The following is a 22,373-nucleotide window of genomic DNA, read 5'->3' on the forward strand; positions in this document are numbered from 1 at the left end:
ATAAAAAATTGTATTCGAGCTATTTTAAGCTCCTAAACTAAAGGGGAAAAAAAAGTTTTAACACAACCACAAAAACACCCTTGACATAAAATTTAGCTTGATACAATATTTCATCATGTATATACTAAATATTACAAATGTACTCCTGCAGAACAAAATATATCTAAACTAGTCCAAATGACTGAAATCCAGTTTGATAATCTGATTTCAAGGGATTTAAACTCCTGTGTATATTTTGCAGTGAACAAGCACACACACACACACACACACACACACACTCTGAACTCCCATGAATCTGATCCGATGCCGTGACCAGTCGGGAGTAAAAACACTCGTCCGCTCGTGTGGTTTTTTTTGGCGCTGGTCCGTGAGCACGTGCAGCGCTGCGAGGGTCAGAGGATCCAGATGTGGACTGGGCCTGACGTGTGCGGCCGAGTGGAACCGGCTCGCTGAGGTCCGGCCGGGGGTCGAGTGTGGGGGACGGACTGAGGCTCGAGCAGCAGCTGTGTAGGTGCAGTGTTAAAGGAGACGTAGTACGCTTTTTTAACCAGCTAATTAGTGTTGGACTATAAAAAAGTAGATCATCATTTCACATTTAGTTCATTTTAAAACACAATATTGATCTAAAATGGCTTAGTAATACAAACGGATACATCGACGTTCAAAACGGCTGATCTGATAAGCCCCGCCTCTTCATAGTGACGTTTCACCTTAACAAGCAGCGGATTGTCATTTACAAGTTTTTATTTTGGAAAAGTTGGACATTTTTTACCCTACATGTGTCACTCGGAGTCTTCATTCCATACATATACAGTTTTTTTTAAATGTATTTGTATGGGAAGAATTAGTCGTAAAATATTATAATATATGGTCATGACAGAAAACATTATGAGTCCTGGCTCTCTTGAAGGTCTCTGTCTTCACACTTTTCATGCTTTGCTGTCCAGTTACATAAAGTCCATGGTCCAACCAGAGTATTGTTTGTATTGTTAAAAACATATCCGGTATCTTGTTGTCTTTGCTATTTTGTTTGTGATATTCTGTGATAGTGAGACATCAGTGAATGGGATACTTTAAGAAACGTGCCCTACAAAAAGACACATTTCCCCATCATTAAATTGGGTACGTGGTTAGAAATTAAAAAGATTCATATTCCGCAAATACATACAACCTGTGTGTATTTGCGCAGCTGAAAATGTTCCTTCAAAAACCTGTGAAAATGTTCTTCGGCATAACCCGCATCGAGAATCAGCGGCACCGCCGATGCACTCATTAGTGTACTTAAGAAAGTGCTCCACATTGAACCAGACGGAAATAAACCTCACCATTCTAATTGTGCCACTCCACATCGACGCGCTAATGGAACCAAAGGAAAGGAGATGAAGACGCAGTTCTTTAAAGTCGAGGAAAAGCATCCCCGACTTTTACAATCCAATAAAGTTTGAGGAGGCGATGAAGAGAAATGGGGCCGGGATGCACAAGGCGAACGCTCGCAAGGAGAAAAGCAGGAGGGAAAAAAAGAACAAAGGCGACGTAATTAATGTGTGTGGCTGTGGTCGAAGGCTCGTGAGCGGGAAGACAAAGAAGCTGTTTGCACCTAATTCTTTCTCAGAGTACAAGCCCGTGTCCTATAAAAAGTACACTGCCATTTGTTAGCCGGGAATCCAAGGTCTGCTGGAGGTCTGCGCAGCCGTTCCAGCGACGGAAATACGCCTGGATCACATTCAACGTTATACCTTATTTTATTTATTTATTCTGCAAATGTTTTTCACTCACTGCCGGAAAAATACTGTACTTTTTTCTCTAACACCTTAGAATAATTATACTTAAGGCGGCGACTGTAACTTACATGTTCAGCCGACATGGATATCTCAAAAGTACTGATAAACCTATGAATAATACATTTTGTAAATTAATACATAATGATGTTTTGATCGATATCTGTAGAGAGATGAATCCTAATGTCCGAAGATTGATATTAGAATGGACTACTTTTTTATTTTCAACAAAGATAGGTCCAAAATGACAGAGGTGGACATAGGAACAATAGATTTAAGTGATCATGCTCCTGTTCACATCACTGTAGATCTGAAACAAACCAAAAATCTAACTAGAGAGATGTTATTCTTGTTTACTCAATGGCCCACAATTTGTAAAAATGTATGGGATAAGGACATAGAGAGAAAAATGACGATGGTAAAGTTTCTCCACCCATTCTCTGAGATGCAGCTAAGGCAGTTTTGAGGGGCAGAGTAATGGCTGTTGCCTCGAGCAAAAAAGACCTAAAAGAAACAAACTAAAGTTGTCGGAAGCTAAACATGCCGAGGATCTTCTAATGCTACAGGAAATGAAAAAGATAAGAAGTGAGGTTAATGACGTGACCGCACAGGAAATGTAAAAAAAAAAAAAAAAAAAGCTCTTCACCAAACAGATTTCAAGCAGGTCAACATTCACAAATGATTAGCTTGGAAGCCTAGAAAACAACAGGCAGAGAGAACCATTTTTAAAATACGAGATAGGCAGAACAATGTAATTTAACCAAACAACACCAAATACAATCAGCATTTGAATCCTTCTACAAATAAACGTTTCACCAAAAGAAGATATATATACTATTTTGGACCCTCTCAATTTGCCCGCCATGACCGAAGAGCAAAACAAAAAGGTGCTGAAACAACAGCTACCGAAATTGCAATAAAAATACCAAAAAACAGTAAATCTCTGTGGAGTTTACCTCGGAGTGAAATAAAGCTCTAAAAGATTAATTACTCCTTAGCTAGATTTAATATGAACAGAGACTTGTTTCGGGAGAACAATTAATAACTGGTTTATCAAGGGTTAATCTGGCACAGGGTATAAATCATGTTGTTTCTAAGCCTGGATTATACTTAATGAACTATTTGGCTAATAATAAGATTAATAAACGTCTTGTCAAAGCAACAAAGAAGCACAGTGCACCTTTAAACACACCCACTGCTCAGGAAACGGTGTACTTTCGGCGAACGTCCTCCGAGTACTGTCAGAAAAGGCCACCGATGATCACGGCTCGTACAATTCCCGGATTACCTCAAAGTATTTTTAGCGTCTGCTGTCAACACGAGCCGTCTCCGGAGCCCGGTCCTGCGCCGAAGGAGCCGAGGATCCAAAATGAGCAGAGGATGCGAGATAGGCCGAGGACGCTTTAAGCCGTGCGTCGCTAACACGGCTGCGGTAAAGCCCATTGTGCTTCAGAGATCTTAACCGTAGTCTCGTCTAGGAACGCTTCGTGTTATTACAGCTGTGAAAAGGAGAGCGAGAGAACTGGTTTGCTTTCGTTTTCTTGAGCGAACATGGCCGCGGCAGAAAAGAGTCGGCGTGGAGCGAGGTGGAATCCGTCGACGAAGAGAAATATTGATTGTATTGTATAGCAGTGGCGTCGGAGTCCTGTCCAGGTGTGTTTGATGATAGCGCTTTTAACTGCCGTTTCTCTACTGCACTTTTTTTTTTTCTTATTATGGATTTTATTATTTCTGTCTAACATATGTTTACAACCCTTTTAACAACTTGTGATGATCCTAATCCCTGCGGACGGTTAATCCTCCAGACGTAAGATCTGTAAGCAGCGCTCTGATTTTACGATTTCATACATTTGTCTCAAGAGATTTTAATGAAGTTAGTCAATATCATCTCAAATATTTTGCCTTCCACCAGCACTAGACCAACACAATCTACTAAAACTGTTATAATACACTAACCCGTCACTAAATAATGGTCTAAATCAAGTCTAAAGCAGAACCAGGCACCCATTACTAGCCCCGTGCTGTATTACGTAGGGCTAAATCATTCCTACTATTGTGAAAATATAAATACACGGTCGACACAACTTTAGACTGCAGATCTTAGTTTGGTTCATTAGATTTCTCATTCCCTTCTTCTGTTTTCCTTTGTTTCTCTTTCAAACAGGCTTTTGGTCACTTTGGCGTTAGCATTTCTTCTTTCAAACACTTTTAAAACATCATGTCCGTTTCCAGCGAGGCAGTGGATATAAACACAGAAGAAATAAATACACAACTCCATTAGGCAACTTGACTTCTGTGCTAAAAGATCCATGTTTTGTGGCCAACACTTTAAAACTACACAGGAGACGTTTAGTGTCTGATCTATGAAGCAATGAGGCTCAAGAGAAGACAACCACGTAAACGGGAGGATAGAAACAAGTGTGAACTGAGCCAAATGTAACTCCCAAGTGTGTTTATGATGAGGGGACAACAATGCCACATGGTTAAAAGCCTTTTTTTGGCTTTGTTTACCACTCATAAGATCTGCGTTGGTGTTTCTAGTCATGAAGGTACGTTTTGTATAACTAAAATGAATCTGCGCAGACAAAACTATTCTGCCACCTTCAAATGTTTTTGGCTTGTTCTCGCGCTGAAGCTAAACGCTAAACACCCACTGCTCGTTTCTGGGAAAGAATGGCTTTTGCGAACGGTATTGTGCGAGACAAAACAACGGGCAACAACTGCCAAAACAGAACAAAAATACTAGTGTTTTCAGAAAAACAATCAATTCTGTAATTCTGTATTGTACAAAGTCTGGGACACATGTGGTGAGAAAAAGGCTGAATTCCACTTATCCTCAATCATAACTACTGCTATAACTCCTGCAGGGACCACATTTCAACATTTTATGCCTTTTCTTTTCTGTCTGTTATTATTATAATGTATTATTATTATCTGTAGTATTATTATTATTTGTATTATTTATATTTTGTAGTATTTATATTATTATTATTATTTGTATTAGTTATATTGTTATTTTATTATTATTGATATTATTATTTGTATTATAATTGTTTTAATTATTTTTGCATTTATATTACTTTTATTTTTATTATTATTATTAGTATTATACTGTTTGCATTGGGTGAGATGTCTTGTATTTGGTCAAGACTCCTGACACTGACACTTTGGTTGGCGGACGCTAATTCAATCATTAGAGTCTTAAATTTGTATCATCATCATTCTTTATTTCTATTGTGTGTTATTTACGTTAATATACATTATCCATCACATTCGAGAAGGAAAAAAAAATAAAGAAATTGAATATAGCGGGGCTAATATTGTTGTTGTTTTTTCGTATATTGGCATTGATCAAATATTGAAAAATTACCTGATATTATGGGCCAGTAGTTTATTTTTTAGTATAATTTTCTCAGTGCAGCATCTTTTTTCTTTTTTTTTGTTATCATGGAACTATAATAATAGGGATTAAAGAGGAAGCTTTAATCCCTGTTTATTTATACAATCATCATAAAAATACAACAAATTATACTATATTATGCTAAAGAGAGGTCAAATTTGTAATATTTTTAAATGAACCCTTTACTTCAACTGTTAGACTTTTTTAAAAAGTATGAAATATTTTACATGGGTAAATAATGTTTTTTGTCCCCCAACAGCAACATAAATATTCATATTGGCTGTGAAAAAGTCCATATTTCCAGCAGTGCACAATCTAAAAGCATTGGTAATGTCTCTCTGTTTCCATGACGAGATGATGGATTACAGCACATTACTGAACATGTAGTCAGAATGATGAGGAGCTTTCTCACAGTCGGCCCTCAGAGCAGCTTCACCACACGGCTGAAGATGAGCTAACAACTGGCAGCTGTTCTGTCACTTTGGATTTGCTTTATGCAGCTCTGGAAACGGCAGACAAATTAACAGGATTTATCTCGGCTCGTTTTCTAATTAACTTTTTTTGTGTTGTTCATAACAATAACAGTTCTCACCATTTCAGTTACTTTATGTCGACGTTTGATTGGTTGAATACGTCACAGTAGAGAGTCTGGTCCGTCCATCTTTATTGGCGTCATTGTCGAGTTCTGGGAGGATCCAGTCTAAAGCCACGTGAATTTTGCCCATCTTTAATCGCCAAAAATGTGAAAATGATTCCCGGATGAGTTTAAACATCTGGATGATTTTTCACAATTTTGTGGAAGAGGTTCTGCCCTTCTTTTTCAGGTTAGGGTTAATCACATTACCATGAAATAGGAGAAGAATTGCATCTGTAGCTGTTTCCATTCAGGGCCGGATTAGAGGAGTGGTTACATGGGGGCCTCAGCGGGGGCCTCAGCGGGGGGCTCAGCAGGGGGGATCAGCAGGGGGCCTGATGGATCTACCACGGATAACGTTATGAAGTTTGATCAGTTATCCTCACTAATATCTGCCTTCAATTGTTCCACATACAGGCTTTTTTCCCCAGCATGAACAACAGACCCTCCTTATGTTGCTGTTCTTCATTTATGATTTATCTATAAAAACATTTAGTTGTGTGAAAATAGCCAATTCTGTCAGTGTCATTAGAAAAGTCAAACTATTTCAGAAAAGCATAGTAGACAGAGGTCTGATATTCAAAAAAAATTCGAAAGTGGCAGTTCATCATTAAGATTTTTTTATTGATTTTGAAATAAAAAAATAGGGGTCTCAAATCAGTAGCGCTGAAGTTCTGGAAAATGTTCAATCCAGCCCTTTATCCATGAGTAATTATCCTGCTATTTCTATTATTATTTGTTGCAGTTCTAATGCCACTTTCATTTCAAAGCACGATATCACTCTGATCAAATACCCGCTTCCTTTTCGTCATCAGACTATTCTTTAGACGTTCCATAAAAGTTTCCTCTCCCCCAGTCTGTCCCGTTGGCCTGTGCCCGTTCGCCCCGCCCCTCTCCAAACACACAGCCCGTTTTGTATGCCGAGCGACGCCGCGTCCTGGAAGGGCCCGGAATAAGATGGCCGCCCGCCAACCCCCGAATCACTGCCGCCTTTATCCGCTGCACTCCAACCGCGAAACCCCTCGAGAAACCCGGAGACGGGGACTTAAACGTGTCGTCTCCAACTGTTCCATCACCGCCAGTTCCTTTGTTTGCCCGAATGATCACAAATCGAGTCGCGACCAGTGATTTTAGAATTCTTCCGAGAGCAAAAGTGTGTAGAAAGCATCGTTTATTTGAAATACATGGGAAGGAGGCAGCAGTGGATAACGTTTTCGTTCACCAATCCAATAGTTCTGACCAGTGTCTTACGGCCGATGGCACAGACCTTACCGCGGGGCAGATGTGGCTACAAAAGGGAAACGATTACCACTCCAGGCTGAGGGGAGTGAATAAATTATGTGATGCAATCAAAGCATTTATATTGCATATAAAGGCGCTGTATTACTCTAAAGCAGCGATCCCCAAGCTTTTTCCTCCCAAGGACCAGTACAATCACTTTTTTATTTTTTCAGGGACCGGTTGAAATGGTCAGAAGCATTAACAACAGCGTAAAATGTGTACAAACCTTGCACCCTTCTATAATTTTGAATTTAAAATAGCTTATTACTCATGTCTGCTGTTTATTAGAATAATTGTATCTATTTTCATGGTAAAACTCACATAGAATATAGGGACATAGCAACAGACTATTCAAGAAAAATAATAATACATAGGAAAACATTTGGGGGACCGGTAACAGATGGCCCACGTCCCGGTTTTGGGCCCCGGGCGGGTGGTTGGAGACCCTGCTCTAAAGCCATGTCCAGACGGTGTTAGTTTTACCTCGGGACCTCAAGTAAATTGTGACAATCACGAACGTCACCTTTGTTTCTAGTCCCGTGCGAATCGTCCACAAATTCCCCCGTATTTGACCCGTTGTTATTCAGCAAACTCAGAGGTTGCAGGTGAACGCTCATGTTGGCGACTCGCGTTGTTTCAGTCCGTGACTCGAAGCTTGTATTGATTCGAAATGTCCAGTTTACGTCCAAATTGTATTACGAATTTCCCACCAAACCTTTGCCGATCCGATGATGTTTTTTTCTTTCTTTCTACAACAACGTAAAAGAGACTCTGAACAAACGAGCCCGGAAAGTTTGGATGCTTTTGGAGCAAAGTTTGGATCAAAGGGCCGTGTCAGCGCGAGTGGATTGAAAGAGAGAGGCATTAAAGTCTAAAATCTAAGACGTACAACTTCAGTGGGTGGCGATAATGTAACACTTGGATACCAACCACCATAAAACACCAAAGAAGAAGAAAGAGAGAGGCAGATTTATAAGAAAGCAGATCGCATGAGCGTCCTTTTGATTGCAACAACGTGGTCAAAGGGTGCTACACAAAGCTAAAAAAAAATCAAACCTACAATAGTTGAACATAGAAGAAACACTGGCAAGAGGAATAAAAGGTCCGTATCATATTTCAATGCATTTTCCAGTCCATCGGTTCTGGAATTAAGTCTGTAAAAACGATTAAATTACCGACATTGCTTATGCCGTGCAGATGCTCAGACAGATGTCCCGAGGTTAAACTAATCTAGTCCGGATTGGGCTTAAGGCATTATTAATAGTATCGCAGAACAGGTTAAGTGCACATTTTACAACTTGATGATGTCATAATTTCAAGTGGCGAGCAGGGTTTGGGGTAAAAAGTGCTCAAAATGCTGCGTAAAACGGGAATCTGAAACGCATCACTGGAGCTTGGAAGTTTGTTTTTGAGAAAGCTCAGTTAAACCAATGGAGATTTTACGATGCTAAAAAGCAAACTCACTTCTGACACTAGTGTGACGGTCGAATTGTTCGTTTTGGGACGTGTTGCTGCAAACTTAACCTTTGACCAGCGTCCAGAGTTCAACAGTATTCGTTTTTGGAAAAAAATATCAAACATATTGTCCACAAATGTTGAAAATTATCATTATTTGTTAGCTATTGACCCCACCACATTACGCTCATGGCTCTAAGGTCAATCGCCTGTCGACAATCACGTCTTTTGGTACAATAAACAACAATAAACCAGGTCAACATATTTTAATTTTGACACTTAAACAAGAATTTCCACCGTTATGTTCCATCGTGCATTTGTTTTTTGTCTAAGATTAAAGGAAACTTCACTACTGTGCATTAGTTTTGCAGTTTTAGACATGTTTATCGATGAAAGCCTGCTGAATTCTTAACAGTTCAACAACAATCTAAAATCTATGGCTTGTCGAGGTTGTGGCGGGAAAAATAACTGGTTGCGTTCTGAGAATGTTTACCTTCCAAAGGGCCTAAGCCAATGTTTAATACAGTGTTTATTGTACTCACGGCTCGGTTCTCTTGACTTTATTTTTCTCTTAAACTAGAATCCGTGTTTATTGTGGCCTTCTGACATCCGGCATGCAGGAGTTCTGTTCATCGCTCTTGTGGACACTGATATGTGGCCTTGAACGAACAAGATAATAAAAACGACATACACAAATCTGATGCGAATTCTGTGCTTCTGAAATTGAGTCGTCAAGTCGTCGGGGAAACTCGATTTCTCTCCAAACGATGGGATCAAATTCAAAAAGTGCAGTCTGAATCGAAACAACTGAGCGGTCTGGTCCAAGAACTTCAGAAGTTTGCGTAATATGTGGAAGCTTGCGTAAATATGTGTAATTTTTGGAAAGTTTGCCTAAACGTGTGTAAGTTTGTGTAGATGTGTGGAAGTTTGTGGAAGTCTTTTTACGTTTTCTGTAGTTTGCGTTTTGTCCTGTATGTACACTTACAGCCCAAGCACATTACTTTTTGTTGCCTATTTTTTTTTTTATGCAGGTCCACAAACCTGACTTGTAAATGTTCTTCCTTTGGCCGTAATATCCCACAGTATGGCATACAACTTCTATCTCCATGGAGAACGTTCCCAAGTATGGTTTTAACTTCCTGTTCCCATGGAATCATGCATTTGACCCGGCCACCTCCAGACAGTTACACACCGCACCTGTCGCCTCACAGCATACAGGCCTTTGTTTTCAGGAAAAGAACAAAAACACTTCTCACTCATAAAGATGATTTTTAAGTGTCAAGTGTTTTTGGCTGTATATATTTTTGTACATTTTGTATACAGAGCCAATGACACCTACAGATGCAGCAGGGAGTGTAGACAAAAAATGAATTCTGGCCAAATAATGATGAAGAGGCTAGTGACATGTTGCTTTGAGTAAGAATCCCCCATAAATCTATTTAAAATGCCTACATTCAAAAGGGTGACATAGTATATTTAAATGGCTTTTACATGTTATTTGTGGAGTGTATTTAGTAACTGAGAACCACACGTGAACTCGCCTAACGCCCTATCCTCCGCCCAGCCCCTCTGCCTGTGTTCCCCGCCCCTAACCTTCTCTCCCATGTGTCCCGTAGGCGTGGCGGAGGTGGTCGTGCTGGTGGGCGGGCGTCAGAGCATCGGGATGAGCCAGCGCTCCCTGACGGCCGTGACCTGCTTCAACCCGCAGAACAGCAAGTGGTACCCGCTGGCCAGCCTGCCCTTCTACGACCGCGAGTTCTTCAGCGTCATCTCGGCGGGGGACAACATTTACCTGTCAGGTGAGTCTGCGATGTGAGGCGGGCGGGCGCTCACAGTCCGTCAGAGCTGGAAACAGAAAAGTGTGCTTTGCTATAGGAGCCGAGCAGTGACACGTTGGGGTCGTTCGATACGAGTTGTGCTGTGAATACGAGCGCTGTAAAGGTCGTGCTTGTGCTTTAACGCGTGGTAACACTTTAGAGTTTGCACAGAGTGATTCAGGCTTAGTAATTTAGCAAGGAAGAAGACGAGTCCCTCTTTTTCCTGTGAATCTCAGTGTAATGAACAAAGCTCTAGCCTAGTCTGATTTTAGCAGGATTTCTAAATTGCATGATCTATATGATATATTCAATTAGGACTGTCCCGATTCTCCGGTCGCGCTTTGAGCAAGAGAAGAGAACCAGGCAAATATCACACACGTATTCGGTGTCGTCGCGATGCAAAAGTTTCAAACTCGATTTAAGATTCATTACTGTCGCTCGAACTCTCAATACAACAAAACAATAGTTTGTTCTTTATGTTACCACGTGGTCTTGTACTAGATCTGATGAAGCTCAAGATCATCCTTGATCTGTTTGGTTTTGGAGGGAATTATGTTGGGAAAATGTGTCACGTTTTTGCCCATTATTCACAAGGAAATGCAATTTATTGGAGAAACTGTGGCAGCAGGAGGCAAACCACTGTCACTGTCCGGTTGCTCAGAAATATTGGACTGAGATCAATAACGTGCTGCTGTTTTTCTCATCATCATCACATTTCCTTGTTTTAGTCGGCTCTGGTAACGGCAAAAGGGAAACTACCCGCGCTTGGATGTGTTTTTATTGGCGCCGTGGCGAGAGGACGATGTTTCGAGCTTGTCTGAATATCGAACGCTCGCAATATTGATCCGATCGGTTCTCTGGAAAATTTTGAAGCGTCTAGTTCAATATTGTCTATTTGATCTGCTTCAAACTTGCCCCATATGACTTAAAGCTATGACATTTGATAGTAATTTACACAACATATTGGGAAAATATATTGGTAACGAAAGAAGTGAATTATCGTGTAAATGATGTGGTTGTTATTGAAAACACGCAGCCTTGAGGTGCCGGCGGTTCTTTATACCGTATCTGTCAAACTCTGAAGCCTTTATCTTACGTACTTCAGGTTTTACTGAACGTTTGATTGAATATTTTGAATCGTCAAAACCCGTTTTTATGAAGGATTGCAAACATGAAGGAATGCAGTAGAAATGAGTGTTGCTGAACCTTGTAAGGCAAGGCAAGTTTATTTGTAGAGCACATTTCATACACAAGGCAATTCAAAGTGCTTCACACAACAGGAAAAATGCATTCAAATCACAAAGAAATTACAGCAACAGAAATACAGTAAAATTAACTGATTAAAAACAATTTAAGTCATAAAAGAGTGCAAAGAATAATCCTTTCAGTCATATGCACAGCTTAACAAAACTGTTTTTAGCTTGGATTTGAACATTGTCAGAGTAGAACCTGTCTCACATCTTCAAGAAGACTGTTCCAGATTTTAGCTGCATAAAACTGAAACACACATTCCCCATGTTTAGTCCTGACTCTGGCACCAGCAGGAGGCCGGTCCATGTTTAGTCCTGACTCTGGCACCAGCAGGAGGCCGGTCCATGTTTAGTCCTGACTCTGGCACCAGCAGGAGGCCGGTCCATGTTTAGTCCTGACTCTGGCATCAGCAGGAGGCCGGTCCATGTTTAGTCCTGACTCTGGCACCAGCAGGAGGCCGGTCCATGTTTAGTCCTGACTCTGGCACCACAGGACTCTGGCATCAGCAGGAGGCCGGTCCATGTTTAGTCCTGACTCTGGGCACCAGCAGGAGGCCGGTCCATGTTTAGTCCTGACTCTGGCACCAGCAGGAGGCCGGTCCATGTTTAGTCCTGACTCTGGGCACCAGCAGGAGGCCGGTCCATGTTTAGTCCTGACTCTGGCACCAGCAGGAGGCCGGTCCATGTTTAGTCCTGACTCTGGCACCAGCAGGAGGCCGGTCCATGTTTAGTCCTGACTCTGGCACCAGCAGGAGGCCGGTCCATGTTTAGTCCCGACTCTGGCACCAGCAGGAGGCCGGTCCATGTTTAGTCCTGACTCTGGCACCAGCAGGAGGCCGGTCCATGTTTAGTCCTGACTCTGGCACCAGCAGGAGGCTGGTTTATATTTAGTCCTGACTCTGGGCACCAGCAAGAGGCCGGTCCATGTTTAGTCCTGACTCTGGCACCAGCAGGAGGCCGGTCCATGTTTAGTCCTGACTCTGGGCACCAGCAGGAGGCCGGTCCATGTTTAGTCCTGACTCTGGCACCAGCAGGAGGCCGGTCCATGTTTAGTCCTGACTCTGGCACCAGCAGGAGGCCGGTCCATGTTTAGTCCTGACTCTGGCACCAGCAGGAGGCCGGTCCATGTTTAGTCCTGACTCTGGCACCAGCAGGAGGCCGGTCCATGTTTAGTCCTGACTCTGGCACCAGCAGGAGGCCGGTCCATGTTTAGTCCTGACTCTGGCACCAGCAGGAGGCCGGTCCATGTTTAGTCCTGACTCTGGGCACCAGCAGGAGGCCGGTTCATGTTTAGTTCTGACTCTGGCACCAGCAGGAGGCCGGCCCATGTTTAGTCCTGACTCTGGCACCAGCAGGAGGCCGGTCCATGTTTAGTCCTGACTCTGGCACCAGCAGGAGGCCGGTCCATGTTTAGTCCTGACTCTGGGCACCAGCAGGAGGCCGGTTCATGTTTAGTTCTGACTCTGGCACCAGCAGGAGGCCGGCCCACGTTTAGTCCTGACTCTGGCACCAGCAGGAGGCCGGTCCATGTTTAGTTCTGACTCTGGCACCAGCAGGAGGCCGGTCCCTGAGGTCCTCAGAGTCCGAGATGGTTCATATGGCACTAACATGCCCAAGATGTACTTTGGTGCTAGGCCATGGAGAGATTCAAACATTCTTTGTACATTTGCTTTACAAGGAACGACAGCTTCACACTAGAATGCTACGGGTTTCAAATGTGCATATTTGTCAAACGTGAAATTTAAAGCTGAAGCAAATGAAAGCTTCAGGCAAGCTGTCAAAATTACATTTTTATTCTCAATCAATTTAGAATTTTTTAATCAATTTTATTTTACGATATTTTATTTATTTTATTTATTTACGTAACGCATGTTATTTTTTTAATTTTTTTCCCCACACAATTCATATGTACAAACAAAGACCAAATAATAATTTAAAAAAGACTAGATGGGGTAATTGGGCAATTTTCTTAATGATATGAGCCCCATTTTGTCCAATTTATGTTAAATTTGCCCTTTACCATGTTCAGTCTGTATGTGATTTTTGTCCATTGTCTGTATGTCAGTTACAGTGTCCATCCAGTCCTCAGGTATCCATCCACTGAGTCCATGGCAGGAGTTTTAGGCCCGAACATTGAAACTGAGTGAGATGGTGGTGTCATAAACAGTCTGCCTTGTTATTTTCTGTCCTAATATTTTAGCGCAACGGGACACTCCCAGAACAGTAAGAATGAATTAATTAACGGATGAATGAAATATCTGTCAAATAAGCGTTGGTCCTATTGATATAAAACACTTTGCACTACTAAGTTTATATATATATTAAACAATGTTGAATTGCTTGGACACAAGGTCTCAAAAATATGATATAAATACAATTCCTTATAACAAACAGGAAATATGTGGAAAGGAAATAAAAACCCGTACAATAATCAGACAAAAAAAGCTTTATACTGTTAACATTGGTCCAGCTTTGGTCCTGATTTAGTCATTTTCTTGTCCTGATTTTGTTCTGAGTTTGTTCCATTTTAGTAACAATAGTTTTAGGTTGTTTAGTTCAATTTTATTTACTCCTGGACTAAAATGTGCAGTTAAACGCGTTAAATGATCTCGACTTTTGCCCTGTCAAAACACTTTTGAGTGGCGTAAACATTTGCCCACATTATGATTGTTGTTTCCACTTTGACAGAGACTTTTAAAGCTGGTTTTATGATCCGTTTGTCCCGTGTTCTGGGTGAGCGCTCGGCCGGATTAATAACAGCACTTAAGACTCATTTAAAAGTGTTTTGTTCCGGTTCCACGCGTCCGTAAACTGCCACAACGTTAAATAGCACCAGAGTTATTACATTTGTGTGCAATACTTTGTAAATGATGGAAAGTAGCAGAGTTTGGATTTTTAAATGCTCCAAATTATTATTTTTTTACTATTTATTCTTTTTTATATATACATATATACAGATAGATGGATGGATGGATGGATGCACAGACTTATATTCACACACACTCATTCTCTCTTATGCTTATATAATAATTATTATAATAATAATAATAATAATAATATAGGGGATAGAAATAAATAATAATAAAAAAATCTATACAAATAAATATATAATAATAACAATATATAAATAATAATACAAAAATAATAAAAGAAGATTAAAATAAAAATATAATAATACAAAATTAATTCAAAAAATTTAAACATAAAAAAAGGGTAGGACCGTAGGGAATTCAGAATATGTAAAGAGTAAGTGTTATAGATAGTTACAGATAGTGAAGTAACAAGCATCTAATGGAAAAAGGGGCTAACGCCTCATATGGCAGGAAGTATGAGTTCCATTTTGAATTAGTCCATTTTCAAGTTGAGTCTGGTGGTTATTTTTTCCATGGTGCATATGTCAGTTATGATGGAAACGCTCCAAATTCTGAATGAAAATACAAGCACCGGATGAACACTAAATGCGACTGGGCAAAAGTTCCGACTCTTCCGGTTCAGCGTTTTTAAACCAACTCTTCCAGGAAAGCGCTATCGGGCCGCGCATCTCGCAAAAGTCCTCATCTTTTTCCATCACGGTGGTAACCCTTCGACAAAGCCGCGAAACACTTGACATTTCTTTTTCCGCGCGAGACGTTTTCATTAAGTAGCCGAGTCAAAGCAACCGCGGCCCGACTCCGCTTTGTCCCGTGACCTTTGAGAAGCCGCCGAAGACTCGAGAGCGGGCCTGACCCTTTCTACTCTACTTTCTTCTACTTCACTCTTTCTACTCCCTCTGCGCGACTCTGGACGGACAAGCGAAGGGCTTTGTGCGGGGAAGCTGCGTGTGATTGTATAGCACGCTCTGTGCGATTGTCCAATTACGGCCGCGGCGATGCGTTCGAGGGAGAAAAGGCGTGTGCAATTCCCAAATGTGGAGTCCGATCGACTGTGTGTGTCCTCTGTGTTTAAACTGTCCTTGTTTAACGTGTTAATTTATAAATAATGTATCCAGAACAGCTCATTTAGGTTTATAATTTCACTTCCTGTTTGTAATTGATGACATACACGGTAGGAAATTACCCTGTAAAAACTCATCTAATGTCAGTTTTTATTTTTTTGGGATAAATGGAAAGATAATTATGAGAGCGACTTTATTTTGAGCGAATTCATGTTTTAATGAATTAATTTTTAAAATTCTACATAAACTTTGACCCTGTTCCCTAGTATGATGTCACTTCCTGTCATTATCAACAGATTTTTACACATTTTCTCCACAAATACCTTCTCATTTGGTGTAAAACTAATATATACATGTACAACAGGTATAAATACACCAAGTAAAGTCAAAATGAGTGAATTGTATGGACCTGTCATGATATTTAAATGCAGTTTAAAGTTCAACAACAATTGTGATATTTGACGTCATGAACAGGTCCACAGTCGCGCTGTACGAGTCTGTTATAAAACTGTTATAAAACCCGTTATAAACATGAAAAGTCAGACCTTGACTTGACATTGCACAGAGGAAATGCAATGGAATGTGTCGTCTGTTTCTCTCTCTCCATCTCTCTTTTCCCTCATCTTTTTTCTTACTCCCTCCTTCTCTCTTTATTTTTCCCTCTCCTTTCCTCTCTTCCTATCCCTCCCTCTCTCCCCCTCTCTTGTCTGAATATCGAACGCTCGCGATATTGATCCGATCGGTTCTCTGGAAAATTTTGAAGCGTCTAGTTCAATATTGTCTATTTGATCTGCTTCAAACTTGCCCCATATGACTTAAAGCTATGACATTTGACAGTAATTTACACAACATATTGGGAAAATATATTGGTAACGAAAGAAGTGAATTATCGTGTAAATGATGTGGTTGTTATTGAAAACACGCAGCCTTGAGGTGCCGGCGGTTCTTTATACCGTATCTGTCAAACTCTGAAGCCTTTATCTTACGTACTTCAGGTTTTACTGAACGTTTGATTGAATATTTTGAATCGTCAAAACCCGTTTTTATGAAGGATTGCAAACATGAAGGAATGCAGTAGAAATGAGTGTTGCTGAACCTTGTAAGGCAAGGCAAGTTTATTTGTAGAGCACATTTCATACACAAGGCAATTCAAAGTGCTTCACACAACAGGAAAAATGCATTCAAATCACAAAGAAATTACAGCAACAGAAATACAGTAAAATTAACTGATTAAAAACAATTTAAGTCATAAAAGAGTGCAAAGAATAATCCTTTCAGTCATATGCACAGCTTAACAAAACTGTTTTTAGCTTGGATTTGAACATTGTCAGAGTAGAACCTGTCTCACATCTTCAAGAAGACTGTTCCAGATTTTAGCTGCATAAAACTGAAACACACATTCCCCATGTTTAGTCCTGACTCTGGCACCAGCAGGAGGCCGGTCCATGTTTAGTCCTGACTCTGGCACCAGCAGGAGGCCGGTCCATGTTTAGTCCTGACTCTGGGCACCAGCAGGAGGCCGGTCCATGTTTAGTCCTGACTCTGGCACCAGCAGGAGGCCGGTCCATGTTTAGTCCTGACTCTGGCACCAGCAAGAGGCCGCTCCATCTCTCTTTTCCCTCATCTTTTTTTCTTACTCCCTCCTCTTTTTATTTTTCCCTCTCCTTTCCACTCTTCCTATCCCTCCCTCTCTCTCCCTCTCTCCTTCTCTCCCTCCACATCCCTTCATCTCTCTCTCCCTCCCTCCATCGCTCTATCCATCTCTCCCTCAGCCCCCCTCCCTCTCTCCCCCTCTCTCGCTCCATCTACCTTCCTCCCTCCATCTCCCTCACCCACCCTCTCTCCCTCCATCTACCCCTCCATCTCTCCCTCCCTCACTCCCTCCATCTCTCCCTCCATCTCTCCCTCCGTCTCTCCCCATCTTTCATATAAATGTAAATGTGTGTTTGGGCAGTGTGAACAGTGGAGCCGTGTATGTCCGGAGGGAGCAGAACGGGTCAGTTGGGAAATCGGAGGTATCGCGCCTCAGCCAATAAGCAAGCGTCGTACCGTATGACCTTCCTCGCGCAGGGGGCGGGGTCGCGCAGGGGGCGTGGTCGCACAGACATGGGTCAGCCGCACAAACCGCCACTCATACAACGCCACTTTGTCAACAAACATTTAGTCGTCCAAGAACAGCAGATGAAGCTATTCCGGGTTATTAAGTGAAAAGTGACTTACACTAATTACTATGAAATACTTTAGTGCAATAGTGGCCAGTCTCTCGAGTAAGAATAAAAAGTATTTGGGGAAACTACTACTCAGTCTGGACGCATGGATATTTTCAAAGGCTGGACCAGTAACCAAAACTTTCACTCAAGTAAGAGAACTGTTACACTATACAATTTATTACTCAAGCAGAAGTAGAGTCTGAAAACTACACTGAAAAGTACAATCAAATAGTAAATGTAACTACCGGTACACATGTTTTTTCATTTTTTTTTTTCCTTCATCAATATACTTTCCATTGATCCGTTAAAGGATCTTTTTTTTAGCTTGTTCTAACGTTGTTTTCTCATCAAAAATATACATGGAGTAGCATTTAGCTTCGTTCACTCTAGTTTGATGAATCCTGGTTAGAAAATCCTCTCCCCTCCGAGCGTCAAAAACACTCTGATGTTTTCTCCATCTGTGACTCAGAGAATCTTCACTGCTGTTAACTTCATCGCCCGACTTGTTCTGGGGATTTCTGATTATTACAATTACAATTCTGTGCTTTGACCAGGAAGTCCAAGGTTCGCTTGAAAAAACGGCTTTAAACCGTTTGTAATTCCCGCTGCAGCTAGTAGATGAAGCCAAAGCGCAGTTACTCTGGTGAATCCCCAGGTTGTGACAAAGTTATATCATTTTTTAGTTCTAGAACATGAAATTCCATAGTAAAAGTACTCAAGAGGCTAATAAAAATACAAATAATGCATTATATGTGGCCTTCAAAGCATTCAACTGTACATTTTTGTTTTATAACTTTTGTTGTTGTGACATGGCGTCCTCCACTCGCAGTTTTTTAGGCTGGAAAAACAGGAAAGGGCATATGGTTATTAAAATGTACTAATTAAAACTGGGGATCTCACAATATCAAATGTCAGTGTTAGTGTGTTACGATTATTGTGAGAAAGATCATCACAATTTAAGGATTATTCAGACTGAGACTGTGACCAAACAACAGTGAAATCTTAAATGTTCTTTCTTTAACATGTCACTATTCTTCAAGTTTGTTTACAAAATCAAACTTTCTGTGAGACAAAAAGTTAAATATGACAAAAACAGCCAGATGAAATAATGTTCTATACATTTAGGCCTATTTCTGGGCTAGAGATTTAACTAAAATGTCTTAAGATGCTTCTTTAATTGTCAAGATTATTCTTTTTTATGTTTTTATTATTTATTGTGACCCAAATAACCACAATTATGATTAACCGAATAATCTTGACATCTCTACTTGAAACACATAAACTCCAAAAATCTGCCACAGTCAAAGTAATTAAATGAGCGCGTTTGAGTCACTTTCCATGATCCTTCACCACGGCTTATATTTGTATAATTACTTTCCTGGCTGAGTTCGTCTTCTCTGCACGACATGATGTCACAGTCCACACCTCCCCCTGGCTCCTCCTCCTCCTGTGGCGTCAGGAGCATGAGAGCATCGTGAAGCCTGCAGAGATGTTTAACCTGTGGATCTCCTCCGTCACATCAAGTCGCCGGGTTTATACAAAACAGAGCCGCTCTTCAACCCGTTTTCACCACATTCTGATACAAAAGAGTTTGCTTTTAAAACTGCCGGACGGAATTCAAAATTACAAATAAATGAGTAAAAAGCTGATTGAGAGATCGTGAATGACATGTAATTGATAAACCTCTGCGCTTAGATTCTCACATGTCACAAAGTTATGAAGAAATTAAGATTATCATTAAATTGGGACAGACAGAACTTTTAATCTGCCGATGGTGAGGAGGACAATGTTAAAATATACTAAATGATTATCTTAAAATGGTTTGTTTCAGAATAATCGAGATTTTAGATCTATTTTCAGGTTTTTGGACTGTGGTTTATTTTTGTTATTGTTTTAAACTGAACTATTCATCTTGTTTTTTTGTTTTTCTTTTATTTTATCTTTTTTTGTTGACTAGAAAAACTCTTAAGCAATAAGTTTAATGAATTCAAAATTCAAGCTATTTCAACATCCTTTTTTTTGCAACTTTGTCTAGATTTTAGGACCTGTCTTGAGGTTTTTTGGATGTGTTCTTGTTTCAAACTATGTTTCTTTTTTTTCTTTTTTTTACTTTTTAGTTAACCACATCAGTTAAACTAGTCAAAGCAAGCGAGATTATATTATTCTGAATTCAAGCCATTTTAACTTTGTCTCAAGGTTTTTCAGACTGTTGTTTTGTTGTTTTTATGTCAAACTAAACTTTATTTTATGTGTTTTTAAACCAAAATCTGGGCCATCTACCAATATGAATCTAAACTAATTGAAGCAAGGGCATATAATATCATGAATTTAAGTCATTTTAACTTCTTTTCGCAATGTTCTTGAATCTAAATCTGCTAAAACAGGACAACTGTCCGGCTGTGATCGGTTTACGAGTGTCCGGCTGTGATCGGTTTACAAGTGTCCGGCTGTGATCGGTTTACAAGTGTCCGGCTGTGATCGGTTTACGAGTGTCCGGCTGTGATCGGTTTACAAGTGTCCGGCTGTGATCGGTTTACAAGTGTCCGGCTGTGATCGGTTTACAAGTGTCCGGCTGTGATCGGTTTACGAGTGTCCGGCTGTGATCGGTTTACAAGTGTCCGGCTGTGATCGGTTTACAAGTGTCCGGCTGTGATCGGTTTACAAGTGTCCGGCTGTGATCGGTTTGCAAGTGTCCGGCTGTGATCGGTTTGCAAGTGTCCGGCTGTGATCGGTTTACAAGTGTCCGGCTGTGATCGGTTTATGAGTGTCCGGCTGTGATCGGTTTACGAGTGTGCGGCTGTGATCGGTTTACAAGTGTCCGGCTGTGATCGGTTTACAAGTGTCCGGCTGTGATCGGTTTACAAGTGTCCGGCTGTGATCGGTTTGCAAGTGTCCGGCTGTGATCGGTTTGCAAGTGTCCGGCTGTGATCGGTTTGCAAGTGTCCGGCTGTGATCGGTTTGCAAGTGTCCGGCTGTGATCGGTTTGCAAGTGTCCGGCTGTGATCGGTTTGCAAGTGTCCGGCTGTGATCGGTTTGCAAGTGTCCGGCTGTGATCGGTTTGCAAGTGTCCGGCTGTGATGTGCAGGAGGTGGAAACGCGGGAGAGAAACGAGCCTCCCACAGTTTCAGAGTCATTTTTGTGTTTTCTTTTGTGCCGTTTGTTACCCGCATAATAGAGCCTCATTGTCGGGTGTGAATCATGGCCCTGTTTGTAATTGGGTTACAACCATTTATAAATGGCTAAATGGAGCCTTGAGATCTATTATTCAGAGACCATTTATTCCAGGCAAAGGAGAGGATGAAAAACACTGCGATGACGGGACGGCGGGCTGATTTTTCGATCTCCCGACAACACGAAGCGCACCTGTTCAGACGGGAACGCCACCGTATTGAAAAAGACATGGGATATTATTATATGATTATTTGTCTGAAATAATAATTAAATGTACAATAGCGTTCGCTCAATACAATAGTTGGTGTTGTTGATTGTGTGTGTCGATTGTAAAATACGTTTCGCCCATGTTTTAATGTTGAATGTTTCTCTTAAACTTTGCAGGATGTTGACAAAATAGTAAATGCACTTTTTTGTGGTGTAAAATTTGCATTTGAAATTCTGAAAAAAACTAATTTTATTCACTATTTTTTAGGTTAAAGGTTAGGTTAAGAGAAAAAAGCCTTTGGAGCCCAGAATGTTACTTACAATGTATTATATTTAGAGCTGCAAAGATAAATCAACTAATATATAAAAAATGTTGTACCATATTAATTGATAATGGTTAACTGGACTATGAAGACTATCACGCATGTAAAAGACCTTTAACAACTAAGATAGCAACGTTAATACATCAAAATGTCAAAAAATAAAAAAACAATTGCTGATTTTTATCAATAACACACTTAATCATTAATATTCTCCAGCCAGGAGCCTTCACTCACTACATTTCAACCTTTATTTTGTTGAAAACGTATTTAAAAAGTATAGGTGCTCAATGGAAAAAATTAAAAAATCAATCAATTATATTTGTGTATTTATGTGATTGGACCAACACGACTCAAACACATTGGGTGCACTTTTTTATGTTCTAAATAGATAAAATAAAAAAATAAAATGCTGATTAATTAAAAAAAAAAAAGTTTTAACTACCCATTTACCTACCCACATCTCACACACATTGACTTATCTTAGCCTTAAGTTTCCTTTAATCTCCTAAAAGCTTTACTCTTGTTATTATTTGTCGCCCCCCTTCTCCACTGCAGAGTTTTGTGTGTGGGAAAGAATCGCCGAAACGTTCCTTTTGTCAGACGTTTCAGCCGTCTCCCGTCTCCTCTCTCCAGGCGGCACAGAGTCGGGCGTGATGGTGTCGGACGTGTGGTGCTACATGTCTCTGCTGGACAACTGGAACCTGGTGTCCCGGATGACCGTGCCCCGGTGTCGGCACAACAGCCTGGTGTACGACGGAAAGCTGTACGCCATCGGAGGCCTGGGCGTGTCTGGAAACCTGGACCACGTCGAGAGGTAAGAGACGCTTACGCCCACCCCAAGGGTTTAGTCTGTGGAAGTCTGAGAAATGTGATGTGGAAAGCTGGTGCTGTGCTTGTGGAGCACGTTTGTCGG

General features: G+C 40.9%; 1 protein-coding gene across 2 annotated transcripts in view; it reads left to right on the top strand.

Annotated features, from left to right (window-relative positions):
• LOC140355276 (kelch-like protein 29) overlaps positions 1-22,373 on the top strand; it is a 420,755-nt gene that overhangs the window by 331,485 nt on the left and 66,897 nt on the right. For both annotated transcript variants that reach the window (XM_072440142.1, XM_072440143.1), the window contains 2 exons: positions 10,165-10,347; positions 22,094-22,274. In XM_072440142.1, coding sequence (XP_072296243.1) covers positions 10,165-10,347; positions 22,094-22,274 — 364 coding nt within the window. The remainder of the gene's footprint in view (positions 1-10,164; positions 10,348-22,093; positions 22,275-22,373) is intronic.

The sequence above is a fragment of the Eucyclogobius newberryi genome, unplaced genomic scaffold (genome assembly GCF_026437365.1).
Source record: "Eucyclogobius newberryi isolate DKJ021-1_F unplaced genomic scaffold, fEucNew1.0.hap1 SCAF_1, whole genome shotgun sequence".
NCBI classification, from domain to species: Eukaryota; Metazoa; Chordata; class Actinopteri; order Gobiiformes; family Gobiidae; genus Eucyclogobius; species Eucyclogobius newberryi.